Here is a 16,909-nt window from a genome sequence, read left to right on the forward strand (position 1 = left end):
GTGGCTTGCTTTGGCCTCCCCCAAACCTCAGCCTGGGGGATAAAATGAGACTGTCTCAAAAAAAAAAAAAAAAAAAAAAAAAAAGACAATAGGTCTGGATGGCAATGATCAGGAGTTTATTTTCTAGACTTGAGTAGTTGCATCTTGAATTATTAGGTGTGAAATCAAAAGAAATGAATGATGCTCAATCTACTCTATCTGCCTTTCTTACTTGCTACCTAACAGAGATTCTCTCATTCTGTTTTGTTCTCTCTCCCCTCAGTTCGACTGGCTGGGCTACATCAAGAAGGTCATTGACACCAGACTCTACCCCCATCTGAAAGACATCAGCCCCTCCGAGAATGTGGTGGTCCGCGTCCCGCAGTACTTTAAAGATTTGTTTAGGATATTAGGGTCTGAGAGAAAGAAGTAAGAACTTTCATGTGAATTTTACTGTGACTTTTGTGTTTTCTTTAAATTATAAGGGCTTCCCTTCTCACATCCTTTGAAAACTGTTTTTAAAGAAAGTTACATCAAAAGAGTCATAGGGAAAATCCCGGTATCCTTTGTGATGAACTGGCCAAAACCATTGTCTGGTGTAATTTACTTGCTGCAATGATAACAAATGTTTTTGCCCTTTATGTGGTGTTTCTCCATGCTGTTCTCTTCGAGATCCTAAATTGTTTATGAGCTTGGGGAACTAGTTATATAATGATGTTATTTTCTAAAATTTCTGTGTGAACATCTTTTTTACCCCAGTTCATTCTCAATCTTTTGCTGCTTTTTTTTTTTTTTTTTTCTGGTTCCTTTTTAACCACTAAGTCACTTTCTGGCAATAAACTAAAGTAACTGTATTGAAAAGACACAAGACCACTTTGAGAGTGGTAGAAAAATTGCACTGATAAAACAACTTTAGGAACTGCCAGGTTTTTCTTATTTTAAAGAATGTTTTAGAATTTGTTGCTTTGCTAGTTTATTGCTACAAAGAAAAATCTTCAAATTTTCCAGGAAGGAGAATTTTGCAGGTTCATTAAGGCATTCAGCTTTGACTACAGAAAATGAATCACAGAGCTTACGAAATGAATCAACAAGTTTACAAAACACTTTACTGAGTTAATTGCTGGGCCATGATTAAAATCATATTTTCTTATTTGGACTCAGACAAGGCTATGTTGCCAGAAGTTATGTTTTTTAAAAAAGGCACAACACTCCTAGGAATAAAATGTAGCATTTATCCCCTATGGAAACACTTATGACACCTGAGAGGAGCTGCTGCTCTTTTTAAGATACTTTCTGATGATAAAAGTAATCTGTGTTCATTGAGGAAAACATACAGAAAAAGGAGAGAAGAAACAATTAATTTACTTAAAATTCTATCATTTAGAGATAAGCCAGGATTCTTCGAAAATTTTCTACATGAAAATTGAATCTAGAGGTACATAATTATATGGCGGGGTAGAGCCTTGCTCCATGGACCAGGAATGTCAGCAGCATCACCTCGGGTGCTTGTTAAAAATGCAGATTCCAAGGCCCTCCTCCATTGAGTCTGATACAGTAGAGCTGGAGGGGAGGCCAAGTAATCTTTATTTTAAACAAGTACCTCAGGAGAATCTTATGATTAACTTTTCTTAGGGGAGCGGAAGGGGATCACTGTATTAGAAAATTTCTTTGTAAGTACTTCCTAGCTCTCAAATACTGTAAAATATGACCCAAACGATTTTCTACTCATATGCCATTGAGTTACAGAGCACATTTTAAACTTTGGTGGTAATTTCCATTGAGAGGTGGAGTTTGGCCTGCTTTAGATTCATCCTTCACCTCGTGAGTCAGTTTCTTCTAGTATCTGTGTTAAAAGAGTAGGTACTTCTGAACACTGATTAATTTTACTTCCAAAAAAGCCTAATTTACAATCGGGATAGATTGGGATTTGGTTTACTATATTAGAAAAAGCATCTCTATCGTGATGATTTTACTTGGTAATTTCAGGACCTTTCATAACAATGGAAAAGGGTACGATGGGAGGGAGATTTTACTCTGATTCTTGTCAAAATGATAACTTGGACAAATGTAAACACAGTGAACAACAGTAGAAAAGACATAGATGGAAAAATCACCTTAGACGTTATGTACATATACAACTTCATTTAAAAATAAAGACAAAAACTGGCCAGGCGCTGTGGCTCACACCTATAATCCCAGCACTTTGGGAGGCTGAGGTGGGCAGATCACTTGAGGCCAGGAGTTCAAGACCAACCTGGCCAACATGGTGAAACCCCATCTCTACTAAAAAAAAAAAATACAAAATTTAGCTGGGCGTGGTGGCTGGCACCTGTAATCCCAGCGACTTGGGAGGCTGAGGCAGGAGAATTGCTTGAACCCATGAGGTGGAGGTTGCAGTGAGCCAAGGTCGCACCACTGCACTCCAGCCTGGGTGACATAGCGAGACTCTGTCTTAAAAAATAAATAAATAAAAATAAAAATAAAGCCAAAACCCAAATCTCTTTCACACGGTTTATCCCTCAACCACCAGTTTATAAAAAGCAACTTGTATTCTGCATATTCTTGTGAGATTTCAAGACAACGTACACATCATGAGAAGTCTGACAACATTTTATTTGCAGACTATGGTGATGTTTTTCCATTGACGATCGTGTTTGATCACCACTCGTGTAGCATTACAAGGCTACCTGAGGAAAAGTCTTGGGTTCCCATAATAGCCATATTGGTCAAGATATGCCAGTTGCTATAATCAGCACCTGTAAACACTCATTGGCTAAATTGTACCCTCTGCTCGTGGAACAGTCTGAACATGGGTGTCCCTGTAAGAGAGCTTTCTTCTAAATAGTGCCTCAGGAACCCAGACTCCTTTCATTTTATGGCTCTGCCCCCCCTTGGATGTTTGGCATCCTCTCTATTCAGCTGGAGGATGGAGACACAGAGAGGGTGGAGGATTGTATAGGTTTTGGTGGGAAGGCCTAGAAGTGGGGTATGTCATTTCTACCCATATTCCATAAGCCAAAACTCAGTCTTGTGACTCATCTAGCTGTAGGGGAGACTGGGAAATATAGTTTAGCTATATGCCCAGAAGGAAAAGGAGTTGGAGTTTCCCTAGACATGCCTTTATCAAAGAGCATATCTCATTTTCTTGAGATGACCACTTTTCTCTCAATGCAAATACTTCCCTGCTCCCTACGTCTATGACACTGTGAGCACCTGATGGCAGGCACTCTTTTTTTTAATTTTTAATTTTTGTGGGTACAGGACATATTTTGATACAGGAATGCAATGCCTAATAATCACATCAAGGCAAATGGGGTATCTATCCCCTCAAGCATTTGTCCTTTGTGTTACAAACAATCCAATTATACTGTTTTATTTATTTAAAAATGTACAATTACACGATTTTTGACTGTAGTTACCTGTTGTACTAGCAACTTCTAGGTTTTATTCATTCTTTCTATTTTTTTTGTACCCATTAACCATCCCTCCTTTCCTCCTTCCCCTCTGCTATCCTTCCCACCCTCCAGTAACTACCCTTCTATTCTCTATCTCTATGAATTCAATTATTTTGTTAGCTCCCACAGATAAGTGAGGATATGTGAAGTTTGTCTTTGTGTGCCTGGTTATTTCACTTAACATTATGATCTCCAATTCCACTCATGTTTCTGGAAATGACAGGATCTCATTCTTTTTTATGGCTGAATAGTACTCCGTTGTGTATATGTACCACATTATTTTTTAAATCCGTTTATCTGTTGATGGACACTTAGGTTGCTTCTGGCAGGCTCTCTTGTGATTGCTTTTTTAAGTGTTGTGACCTACCACAGTGCTTCTCATGTAGTAGGCACTTAAAAAATTCTAGAAGTTAACCAGATACCCCATCACCACCACAAGGAGGTGACATATGAACGGAACCCCAAAGGATAAAGAGGAATTTTCTAGGTAGGGAAGAATAGAGAAAAGGGGATGGTAAGCATCTTCAGTGGTGGAACCAGTGTGAACTTGGGTGTTGCCTGCAAGGTAGGGGGCTAGAGAGCTGAGAGGCCAGCTTGGGCTCAGGATATGTAGAGGAAAGGCATCAGATGAATGTTCTGAGGATCCCCCCACCTCCTACCTTTCCCCTGGAGGCACCATTGAAGAAAAAGCCAGCCAAGCCTTCTCACATTGGGCATCTCTGCTGTGCCTCTGTTTCAAGAATCTGCCTATAGAAATCATATACAGGTAATGGTGAAGTTAACCACCATTATGGTTACCGTCTTTGATCTTTACAACAATTCTATGTGTTGTTCCCACTTTATAGATGAGGAAGCTGAGGTTAAGTGACTTGGCCAAGATCACATCTCTAAGAGGAAACAGCTGAGATTCTAAATGGGGTCACCCTCATTTCTATGTCTTGTCTCTTTTTTTCCATAAATGTCTCGGTGTGAAAAGAGATACTTTTCAGATGTTTCACTGCTCATTTTGGAGATGCTAGCATATTGTACCCTCAGCTAGTTAGATATTGCTAGCTTTGGCAATTTTCCTGCTATTTTCAGGAGTTCAAAGCCATCCTGTGTTGGTGTCAGCTGTTCATTTCTTATTTTTTAATTTTTATTTTTATTTCAATAATTTTGGGGGAACAGGTGGTGTTTGGTTGCATGGAAAAATTCTTTAGTGGTGATTTCTGAGATTTTGGTGTACCCATCACCTGAGCAGTGTACATTGTACCCAATGTGTAGTCTTTTATTGCTCACCCTCTCCCACCCTCCGCCTGAGTCCCCAAAGTCCATTATATCATTCTTATGCCTTTGCATTCTCATAGCTTACCTCCTGCTTGTAAGCGAGAACATACGATATATGTTTTTCCATTCCTGAGTTACTTCACTTAGAATAATCTTCTTCAGCTCTATCCAGGCTGCTGCGAATGCCATTATTTCCTTCCTGTTTATGGCTGAGTAGTATTCCATGGTGTATATATACCACATTTTCTTTATCCATTCGTTGGTTGATGGGCATTTATGTTGGTTCCATATTTTTGCAATTGCAAATTGTGCTGCTATAAACATGCATGAGCTAGTATCTTTTTTGTATAATGACTTCTTTTCCTCTGGGTATATACCCAGTAGTGGTATTGCTGGATCAAATGGTAGTTCTATTTGGTTCTTTAAGGAATTTCCATACCGTTTTCCATAGTGGTTGTACTAGTTTACATTCCCACCAGTAGTGTAAAAGTGTTCCCTTTTCATCGCATCCATGCCAGCATCTGTTATTTTTTTGATTTTTGATTATGGCCATTCTTGCAGGAGTGAGGCGGTATCTCACTGTGGTTTGGCACTTCCCTGATAATTAGTGATGTTGAGCATTTTTTATATGTTTGTTGGCCATTTGTATATCTTCTTTTGAGAATTGTCTATTCATGTCTTTTGCCCACTTTTTGATGGGGTTGTTTGTTTTTTTCTTTCAGCTGCTCATTTCTCAATTGCTGCTTCTCCCTTCCTATATTACTCCCACTGCCAGTCTAGGGGATTAGGCCTCTTTCTCTGACTGAGTGGCTGTGGGGACAGCGGCACTGACTCTTTGGTAGGTGGTGCATGGTACAGAATTAGAGCAATGAGATCCTCCAGTGGTGGTGGTGCCAAACCACACCAGCCCTTGCAATCCAAGGGGGTAGGTTCCCAGGGAGGGACCCTTGGAGGAATGAGCTGGAGGCTGCCTGTGGGGAACAAGAGCTGGTGTTTGAGGTGGAAAGGGGGTGGGGTAAGGAGGTAGTGATGATCCCTCATGTTATGTGCGTCTCTTCCTAACTACATGTTCATTGATCTCATGTTGATAGTTTCAATTCAACTATGGGGGATTTTGAACACCATGGAAATTGGCAAATGTAACAAATCATTTTTTTTCTTGACAAGGCAGTTGGTAACATTTACTAGCACATCACTGGGTGAGGGGCACTATAGACTTCTCTCCCTTTCTGTCCCGCTCAATTCTCCTCCTCACTCCTGACTTGAGGCTGCCTCAGACACTTCCCATCTACTTTTATCTGAGGAGTAAAAGTGGGAGGAGGAGAGGCCAAGGAAGTTGGCATCAGGAGAAGTTGACGTGGTTTCCTCTTCCAGGCCAGGGCTGGCCCCATGGAGATCATCTGCACCAGGACTGTTTTCTTTTGTTGTTGTTGTTGTTGTTGTTGTTTTGTTTTTTAGCAGACTGGCCTAGAGCAAACCCTTGGAGTTTTGTCAAGGACCCTGTAAGTATTCCTGTCTTTAGTTTTATTTTCATATAAAGCAAGTACGATGTACATTAAGATGATTCTTGTTGCATGTTCCCAAAGGATGACCTGGAAAATGTGCTGTTATGTGGACCTCTCCTGGGGGCCAGCTCTTCTGAGAGTGATCTAGGGTCTTGCTAGTCAAAGAATGGCCTACAGATGAGCAGCAGAGACATTACTGGGGAGTTTGTCAGAAATGCAGACTCTCAGGCTCTGCCCCAGACCTACTGAATCAGAGGCTGAAATTGAATAAGATCCCCAGGGGACTCATATATACATTCAAGTTTAAGAAGCACTGATGTGGGATTTAGGAAGTCCTAGTTGAGCTGTGTGTGCAGAACGATGCGGAGATGGAGTTTTCCTAGACCAGCTGTTTTCAAACCTGACACGCATCAGAATCCCCTGGAGGGCTTGCTAAAATACAGTCTGCTGGCCCCCCACCCCACACATTCTGATTCAGCAGGTCTGGGGGTAAGGCCTAGGAATTTTCTAACAAGTTCTCAGATGATGCTGAAGCTGCTGGCTCAGGGACACACTTTCAGAATCACTGCCTTACATATGCCTCTAGGCAGCCTGTAGGAAGATCTCTGGCTTTGAGAACCTTTAAGAAGAGCCTCTGTGGCTCACTTGAGATAGTATGACCAAGACGAGCAAATGCAGGCTCTGGAATCTGAAAACCCAGATGTTAGTCCTAGATTTGACACATTCTTGGGAAGTACCTTGACCTCTTACCTTTGTTTTCTTCATCTGAAACTAAGGATAATAATAATAATCACCTCACAGCACTGTTATAAATATCAAAGAAGGTATTTTATGATCTCTTAAATGTAATACAAATGTAAGCTGCCACTGTAAGTTGAGTATCCCTTATCCAAAATACTTGGGATTGGAAGTGTTTCTGATTTTGGATTTATTCAGATTTTGGAATATTTGCATTATAATTACCAATTGAGCATCCCAAATCTAAAAATTAAAAAAATCTTCCACATCAGAGGCTTTAGGAAATGATTTCATGTTGCTCTCTTTGTGGTGGGTTCTCTTCTGAGATGCTTTGCCTTTCTCTATTTTATTTATTGCCACTTGGGGAAATGACCATATGGCTGAAAATGTGGTTTTTTTTGGGAAAAAAGGGTATTATGTGTTATTTTCAAGGACTGTTGCTGAGTCTGATTTTTGCTTTTTGATATATCTGAGCGTTAGGTGACAGTGATTCAGTCATTATGGTTATATCTGTTCCTGGCGTGGTAATATTAGCACTCCAAAACTGTGCTCCATAGCATTCTGTCAGTGTATTTATAACACACTGAAGAAACTCATCAGTGCCATTGTCTCGCTGTGTGAACTTCTCAGCATTACAGCTTCCAGCTTGCAGAGTCTGGTTGTTATGCTGTCACCTTTGTAACGCCTTGTCCAGGAAGTCCTCATAATTCTTTTCGTGCCCATAGATTTCTGTGAAGCATCTTTGTTGGAGTGTTTTGGGGTCTCTGTGACTGGCCAGGAAATCTTAGCCTAAATTAGAGGCTTTGGCCAGGCGTGGTGGCTCATGCCTGCAATCCCAGAAACTTGGGAGGCCGAGTTGGGCGGATCGCTTGAGTCCAGGAGTTTGAGACCAGCTTGGCAAAATCGTGAAACCCTGTCTCTACCAAAAATACAAAAAAAATGTGCTGAGCACAGTGGCGCATGCCTATAGTCCCAGCTACTTGGGAGGCTGAGGCAGGAGGTTACCTTGAGCCTAGGAGATCGAGGCTGCAGTGAGCTGAGATTGTGCCATTACACTCCAGCCTGGGTGACAGGAGTGAGTGAAACTCTGTCTCAAAAAAAAAACCAAAAAACAACAACCAAAAAAAAAAATAGAGGCTTTAATTCATCACTATCTGGCATAGGGAAAAGCATGCAGGCTTTAGAGTTAGACACACCTGGGTCTGGTCCGGCCTCCATTGCTTATTACAGTGGTTCTTCAACTTAGCCTCACATTGGACTTAGCTGAGGAGATTTATAAGCAATATTTATGTTGGGTCCCACTTTAGAGATTGTGACTTAATTGGCCTGGGGTGGCCCAGGCATGTGGACTTTTAACAACTTCCCCAGGTGATTCTACTAGTTTGAAACTCACCGAATATGTGACCGTGAGTTTACTTAATGGTTCTAAGCCTGAAGTTTCCTCATATGTAAAATGGGTATAATAACATCTCTCTTACAGCAGCACTGTGAGGATCATAATTAATGTGAGATGCCTAAATGGGATGATCTCAGGGGAGGTGGAAGGGCCCCTGCTTCTCAAACCCCAGTATACTTTGCCATACTGCATCTTCCACCACCACCATTGGGCCCCCTAACAACTTCCCCAGTTATTCTGGCTCATCACCACCCCTTTGAGGGAATATCTTTTGAACTGATGAAAGGACATCTGCTGGCTGTTGACCTCCTTCTCGTCTCCACCTATGGATCCAGCATGGTTCACATGCCTGGTAAGAGGTATTTTAGAGACGAAGAACATAAAGTCCTTGCACTAGGACCAAGATCGGCCCATTAATGTGCTAGACACCATGACCTGGTCGCTGTCTGCATCTTCCCAGTGTGGCGGGCCTTTCTGCCCACTTCCTTGAGTGATGATCCTGTTCACCATCCTCTCCAACACATCAGCCGATTCTACCATTATGTAGCCTGTCCAGAGTTCACGTTCCTGTTTGCAACACCAAAGCCTTTTAACCTTTCGGCATGCTCGTCTCACGAAGCCTACTCTTAGCCCTCAGTTTGAGATGTACTGTCCTTACAGTGAAGTGTCTGGCACACACTTTTGGGTGCTAGCGTCTACCAAATCATTATTTATGCACTTGCCTCATCTCCCCTGCTCAGCTAAAAGCTTCAGGAAATCAGGGACTATCCATCTCCCCAGCACAGAGAACTGTTGGTATATATGTGGGTGCTCAGGATGTGTTGATTGAGTGAATGAAAGAAAGATCCCTTATATACTTACAGTGTGTCCCTTCAATTAAACAACCCAATTACATGAACAAGCTGAAATCTGAAGTCCTGTGTTCCCAGCTGGACTTTGAGTTCTCTAACTGTAGGTGCTGGGTTCTTACTTCTTTACATTCCTCATGGCACCTGGCACAATACTTGGCCAACAATAAGTGCTCAGTGAGCACTTCTTGTCCTATTAAGGAGTGGAGATGTGAATGCAAGAGAGCCAAAGGAATGACCCCAAACCCCTTAGTGGCCTCAACAGAGATGGGGCAAGGGCTGGACTTTGTTGATGAGCGCAGTGGTATCTTAGGGGATTGCGCATACCCTAACAAGATCCACTGGGTCTGAGAAGAACATTTTAGAACTTCTGTATCTTTATTTAAATTTAAAAATAATCAGGCTTTATACAGAGTAGTATAATGGACTTTGGAGACTCAGAAGCAGGGAGGGTAGGAAGGGGATGAGGGATAAGAAAAACTACAGATCGGATCCAGTGTACATTACTTGGGTGATGGGTGCACTAACATCTCAGCCTTCACCACTATACAATTTATCCATATAACCAAAAAACACTTGCATCCCCAAAAGCTATTGAAATAAAAAAACTTTATAAAGAAAAATAATTGTACTTTATTGAGTTCTATATTGATGGCTATGGACCCTTCATTTGATCTGTATGGAACATGTGAGAGGCGCACCGTCACCCTCACTGGCTTGTTTTCATTCAATATATTAAAAATAATCTCAGCCAGTACGGTGGCTCACGCCTGTAATCCCAGCACTTTGGGAGGCTGAGGTGGGAGGATCACCTGAGGTCAGGAGTTTGAGACCAGCCTGACCAACATGGTGAAACCCCATCTCTACTAAAAATATAGAAATTAGCCAGTCGTGGTGGCGGGCCTGTGTAATCCCAGCTACTCCGGAGGCTGAGGCAGGAGAATTGCTTGAACCTAGGAGGCAGAGTTTGCAGTGAGTGGAGATCGCGCCATTGCACTCCAGCCTGGGCGACAGAGCGAGACTCTATCTTCAAAAAAAAAAAAAAAAAAAAAAATCTTGAGCGGTTTACATATAGCTGTGGATTTATGAATTTTATTATCTAGTTTACTACTTACAAGGTAGATAAGTGGCTTAAAAATTCTTGCAGAGAAACAGGAATTGAAATGATGATTGATGATGTAAGCACAAGAGAACAGCTAGAAATTGGCAGAAGTGACCCTTCTCCCAGGCTGGTACGCCATGTTGGTTAGCCAGATGACAAGAGAAATACAATGGTGGTCTGACAAGAACAAGGACAATGGCAATCTGACAAAGACATGTCATAAATTTTTGAAATAGTCAAGGAGACTCTAAGAAATGTGGATTTATATTCATTGTCATTGTTGTATTAACCAAATCCTATATGGACACCATGTCTTGAAGAATTAACCCAATGGTGTTTGAAGGATTAATGACTTTTGAAGATTCTTAATTTCATTTTACCTCATCTTTTGAAATTTCTGTTTTTGTATTTGTTAAAAATATTCCTAATATATTAGTCTATTAGTATGTCTCTATAGGAATTAAACATCCATGTATTGGGCGTGTATGCTGAAAAATATTTTACTAGTAGGAGCACATGTCCACTGTGTCAGAATGTCATACAAATGAGAGTGTAGTTTGTTCTTGATGGGCTTTTAGCATCATCATGTCATACTGCTCTCACGTGATTGGCTGACCAGAAAGCCATTTCAGGAATGCGTGTTATTAGTCACCATGGTAATGGCACAGCTGGGAGGGGAATGGATCATTTAAAAATCCATCATCACTGTTGAGTTAGAAATTAACTCAGATCACACATTCTTCTAAGGTCAGGTCATCTTTTGCTTATAGAAAAAGGCAACCCTTAAAATTTAACAGATTTTTAAAGATATGTATTATAGGCATTACATGAGCTTATGAGGTTGTTCATACATTTGGAAGTGAAAGACAAAACCCTAGAAATTTACTATTTGTCAAGCATTTTGTTATTTATTTGAACCCTGCAACAACCCTGTAAGGTAGGGATCATCCTCATTGTATGACAAATAAAGATAAAATCACAGACCTTAAGTGACTTGTCCAAACTCACATATTTAGTAAGTATAGAATGAGGGTGCAAAATTAGATAATTGGTATTAGCCAGTATTTTGCTGTTAGTTTCCAAAGGCAAAGAATACATAGGCATTGTATCAAGTCACCTAATCCAGTAAGTCCTCACTTAACATCATCGATAGGTTCTTGGAAACTGTGACTTTAAGCAAAATGACAGATAATAAAATCAATTTTACCGCAGGCCAATTGATGTAAATAAGAGTTAAGTTCCCATGGCATATTCCTGCTCACAAAAACATCACCAAACTTCTAAATAAAGACCAAAACACTTCTAATATTGAACATTGAATACATGTGAGCTATGCATACATTTAAGAAAGATTAATAAAAGCAAGTAAGATAATTTTTTTTTTTATCTTTGGAACCCATTCAATGTTTTTGTAGACATATTCTTTTTTTATCCTTGTTTTCATTTTTTTAAATTATACTTTAAGTTCTAGGGTACATGTGTGCAATGTGCAGGTTTGTTACATATGTATACATGTGCCATGTTGGTGTGCTGCACCCATTAACTCAACTCGTCATTTACATTAGGTATATCTCCTAATGCTATCCCTCCCCACTCCCTCTATGCAGCCATAAAAAATGATGAGTTCATGTCCTTTGTAGGGACATGGATGAAGCTGGAAACCATCATTCTCAGCAAACTATCGCAAGAACAAAAAACCAAACAGCGCATGTTCTCACTCATAGGTGGGAATTGAACAATGAGAACACATGGACACAGGAAGGGAAAGTAAGATAATTATTAACCCAATTATTCTAGTTCAGGGTTGCAGGTGCTGGAGCCTATCTAGGCAGGGCACCAGGCGGGATCCAGCCCTGGCTAGGACGCCATCCTGTCGCAGGGTGCAGTAGCTCACCATGCTTGCTCACGCTGGGAGTGTGTAGATGCCCATTAACCTAGCAGGCACATCTTTGGGATGTGGGAGGAAACCACAGTACCCAGAGAAAACCTGTGCAGACTTGGGGAGAATGTGCAAACTCTACACAGACAGTGACCCTGGCCCAGAATTGGTTTTTTCCTTATCAACTGTATTACAAAAGGTTGTTGAATGAAATGATGTTATTCGAGGATCTGCTGTAATTTGAAGGTACAATTTCCAGACATGAAAGGCTGTGTAACAGTGGACTTTATACCCTGAGAGTGAAAGCAAAATGTTCACTCTGAGGGCTGGGACTGGAATCTTTCCTTCATCTATCTCTGTTAGGTGGTGAAAAGCAAGCCAATTTTGGTTGTGCTTATTGACATTGTATCATCTTATGTCATTTCTCAAGTGAAAGTTCTGCATTTTTGTATGAGTAAGAGGTCCCTCGGTGGAGCTTTGCCAACTGTTTTTCTCAAGGTGTTCTGCAGAGCATCAGATATTGACCTAAAATACAATAAATGAGCATCTCTCTCTGTTAACAGGACCATTGCCAACTATTTGGTGTGGAGAATGGTTTATTCCAGACTTCCAAACCTTAGCAGGCGCTTTCAGTATAGATGGCTGGAATTCTCAAGGGTAAGTTTAAGAAGATTGCAGTGTTACATCGCTGGATAACTTTACATGCTGGAATAGTCCATATATTAACTGATCCAGTAAAAATCATCTTTAGGGATGAGACAGGGGGAGTTTGTAGCCCAAGCTCTATTGTTTTTGTGTGTGTGTGTGTGCCTTATTTATTTTTATTTAGGTATAAATTACATATGGTAAGGTACACTCAAGCTTTACTTTGATGGGTTATATAAAGTATATTTAGAGAAATACTTGAGGCCACACATTGTTTTCAAACTTCCCCGTCTTATCAGTGTATTCCCATTTTCCCCCAGAGTTGTTAACTGGGTCACTGTAATTATAGTTTTAACATTTCTTTGTGATATATTTGTAACTCTCTTTTATTTTCAGTATTCCGAATATTTAAAATGTGCATGATAGTTATTAGATGGTACAACTTCATTTTCAATTTGGAAATGGAATTTTGTCTTAAACTTTGCCTATACCTTCCATCTTTGAATCTATCCTCTGGTAGGTCCAAGAGGCTCCAATTTAGTTTTCTCTGAGACCTTGCTCAACTGTCTGAGATGGTTTTCCTCCACCTGCTCACCTGGCTCTTTATTTTTATTAGAGATGGGGTCTTGCCATGTTGCCCAGGCTTGTCTTGAACTCCAGAGCTCAAGTGATCCTCTCACCTCGGCTTCCCAAAGTGCTGGGATTAAAGGCACGAGCCACTGTGCCGGGCCTCACCTGGTTCTTTAATATTTGCTTCTCTCCCACCCTTGCTCACCTCCCAGTTTATACCCGTGTTACTCTCATCTTTGTTTTTGAAGCTTATGTCTGACTAATTCTCCTACCACTAGAGGCCGTAAGGATTTTGTATCTTTGAAACAGTTTTTATTTTTCTATCAATTTAAAGTTAAATGAATGGTGAATCTTATAAGCTATGATTTCATTCAAGAGGCATTTTAGTTATTAGAGGAACTAGTAAGTATAGACATTCTTAGTGGGCCATTACTCTGGAAGAGTAGTGCAATTATTTTGGATATGCTTTGACCCTATAAAGTCACTAGCATATAAAGTTACTTTAGGGCTGGGTGCAGTGGCTCACGCCTGTAATCCCAGCACTTTGGGAGGCCAAGGCAGGCAAATTGAGGTCAGGAGTTTGACACTAGCCTGGCCAACGTGGTGAAACCTCGTCTCTACAAAAAATACAAAAATTAGCCGGGCATGGTGGCACCGCCTGTGGTCCCAGCTACTCGGGTGGCGGAGGCAGGAGAATCGCTTGAATCCGGGAGGCGGAGGCTACAGTGAACTGAGATGATGGCACCACTACACTCCAGCCTGGGCAACAGAGCAAGACTCCATCTCAAAAAAAAAAAAAAAAAAGTCTTTTTACAGAGAACAGCATAAAACAACTATATATATATATTTAGGTCATATTGATGAGTTAAGATACAAAACAAGTAGATTGTGTGTGTGTGTGTGTGTGTGTGTATTTTTAACTGCTATGAATCACATAAAAGATGATGCCCAGCTGCTCTCCACCCCTACTGTGAAGAGAATGAGAGAGGTGTAAGAAGCAGTGTGTGAACATTTAAGGTTAGGTATGAGGGGATGTTTCTTGAGCACGAAGTGCTAAATATAATATTGAATTGCCGAAGAAGGTTGTAGGATCTCTTTCTCTAGAGGTTTTAAAAATAGATTAATCCCTTACCTCTGAGAGAGGTTACCAGAAATCAGAGGAAGAATAGATGAAATTAAGCCTTAATCCCATTCCTCAAAACAACCTGGGTCTAACATTGTGCAAAGGACACTTCTGGCCACCATTCTCAGGGCCTCCCTTCCTCCCTGCCTGCACCCCCAACTTCCAAGGGCAACTTACACTATATTTATTTCTCTGCTTTTATTCCCAAGAGTAAACCTCTGACCCTTCCAGGTCCTGCTTGGGAAACTTCTTACTTGTTTGTAGATGTTTTCTTGTAATGGTATAATTGGGACAGATGGGCAAAGCATTTACATCTGTATTTTGCTTGTTTATCAGTGTGTTTTTTGCTGTGACACAATGTAAATATGCTCCCTGTGTTGTTCATGGTGGGCCATGTTCTTCTGGTCTGCCTTGTTGAGTGTGCTACTCGGAGCAAGGAAACCCTCGCTGGGCAGGAACTTTGATCACCCACTGATTCTAGACCTTCTTAGTGGAACTTTAGTTGTCAGTAGATATTAAATATTACCTGGACACTTGGATAGCATCCTCTCATGTCCCTGCTGACTGGGGAAAAGTGATACCATTGTCCAGATGCTTTGTTTAATGGGGAAAATTTGGAAGAAAGGATAAATATTTTAACTGTTAAAACACTTTCTTTTCTTCTTCTTCGTTTTTTTTTTTTTTTTTTTTTTTTTTTTTTTTTTGATACGGAGTCTCACTCTATTGCCCAGGCTGGGGTGTAGTGGCCCGATCTCAGCTCACTGCAACCTCTGCTTCCTGGGTTCACACAATTCTTCCACCTCAGCCTCCCGAGTAGCTGGGATTACAGGCATGCGCCACCGTGCCTGGCTAATTTTTGTATTTTTAGTAAGCACGGGGTTTCACCATGTTGGCCAGGCTGTTCTCGAACTCCTGACCTCAGGTGATCTGCTCACCTGGGCTTCTTAAAGTGCTGGGATTACAGATGTGAGCCACTGCACCTAGCCTAAAACATTTTCATTTAGTTTGAAATATAATGGGGACAAGCAGAATTTTTTTTCTTCAGCTATTTTACCTTTGCCTCTACTATCTGATGCATATATATGGGTTAGGGTGTGCATGTTTTGTAGACTGTTTTCTTCAGTTTGTTTGAATTGTTTTCAGCCATGGGTTTTATCCAAATGAAGTTTAATCTGGATCAATTATCTCCCACAGGTAATCCAGGGGACCACAACTTTGCTGCCTCAATGGGACAAATGTGTAAACTTTATTGAAAGTGCCCTCCCTTATGTTGTTGGAAAGATGTTTGTAGATATGCACTTCCAGGAAGATAAGAAGGAAATGGTAAGTGGTACTCCCCAGCTAGCAAAAAATAATGGCAATTTAGCCAGATCTGACAAGGGTATATTCAGCAGGCTAATGTCAGCCTTCCAGGTGGTAGTGGCCCGTGGGTATTGTCTTCAGATTCTTTCAACTTCTAAGTGAAATAGGAAGAAAGGTCATCAAATGAGAGTGAGGATGAGTTAGCAGGTATTGAAGGTTAGAGGAGGGAGGTGTGTAGTTGTCCAGGGGAGTGGGAGAGTGAATAAACTGAGGGAATGTAGTATAGCTGCTTGAAGGCAGGCATGTCCAGATGTAGGTGAGGTTCGAGGTCTTGAATTTAAAGAGGGACACATCACTGTGGCAATGTGTTCTTCTCCATCTGTTTCAACTGCATTGGAGGAAAGGGTGTATTTTTTTTTCTTTCAGCTTTATTGAGATGCATTTGACTAATAACAATTGTATACATTCGAAGTATATGGCCGGGCGCAGTGGCTCACACCTGTAATCCTAGCACTTTGAGAGGCTAAGCCGGGCAGATCACTTGAGGTCAGGAGTTTGAGGCCAGCCTGGCCAACATGGTAAAACCCCATCTCTACTAAAAAAAATACAAAAATTATCTGGGCGTGGTGGCAGGCACCTGTAATCCCAGCTATTTGGGAGGCTGAGGCAGGAGAATCGCTTGAACCCCGGAGGTGGAGGTTGCAGTGAGCCGAGATCGTGCCACTGCCCTTCAGCCAAGGTGATAGAGTGAGACTCTCTCAAAACAAACACAAAGTATACAAGATGATGATTTGACATACATTGTGAAATGGTTGCCACAATCAAATGAACACATTTGTTGTCACATTATTTACCATTGTGTGTGTGTGTGGGGGGGTGGTGAGGACACTTAAGATTTGCTGTCTTAGCAAATTCAATTATACAATACATTATTAGTAACTATATAGTCACCATGCCATATTTTAGATCCCCAAAACTTATTCATCTTAGAACTAGAAGTTTGTACCCTTTGATCAATATCTCCCCATTTCCCTGCCCCCAGCCCCTGGCAACTACTGTTCTACTCTCTGCTTCTATATTTTAACTTTTATAAAGATTCTA

The 16,909-nt window shown here is 41.0% G+C and overlaps 1 protein-coding gene across 1 annotated transcript in view; it reads left to right on the forward strand.

Annotated features, from left to right (window-relative positions):
- Positions 1 to 16,909, forward strand: part of PHEX (phosphate regulating endopeptidase X-linked) — a 213,056-nt gene that overhangs the window by 65,036 nt on the left and 131,111 nt on the right. The window contains exons 7-9 of the mRNA XM_032757990.2: positions 263 to 408; positions 12,732 to 12,825; positions 15,701 to 15,829. Coding sequence (XP_032613881.1) covers positions 263 to 408; positions 12,732 to 12,825; positions 15,701 to 15,829 — 369 coding nt within the window. The remainder of the gene's footprint in view (positions 1 to 262; positions 409 to 12,731; positions 12,826 to 15,700; positions 15,830 to 16,909) is intronic.

This window comes from Hylobates moloch, unplaced genomic scaffold (genome assembly GCF_009828535.3).
Source record: "Hylobates moloch isolate HMO894 unplaced genomic scaffold, HMol_V3 SCAFFOLD_7, whole genome shotgun sequence".
Classification (NCBI taxonomy): domain Eukaryota; kingdom Metazoa; phylum Chordata; class Mammalia; order Primates; family Hylobatidae; genus Hylobates; species Hylobates moloch.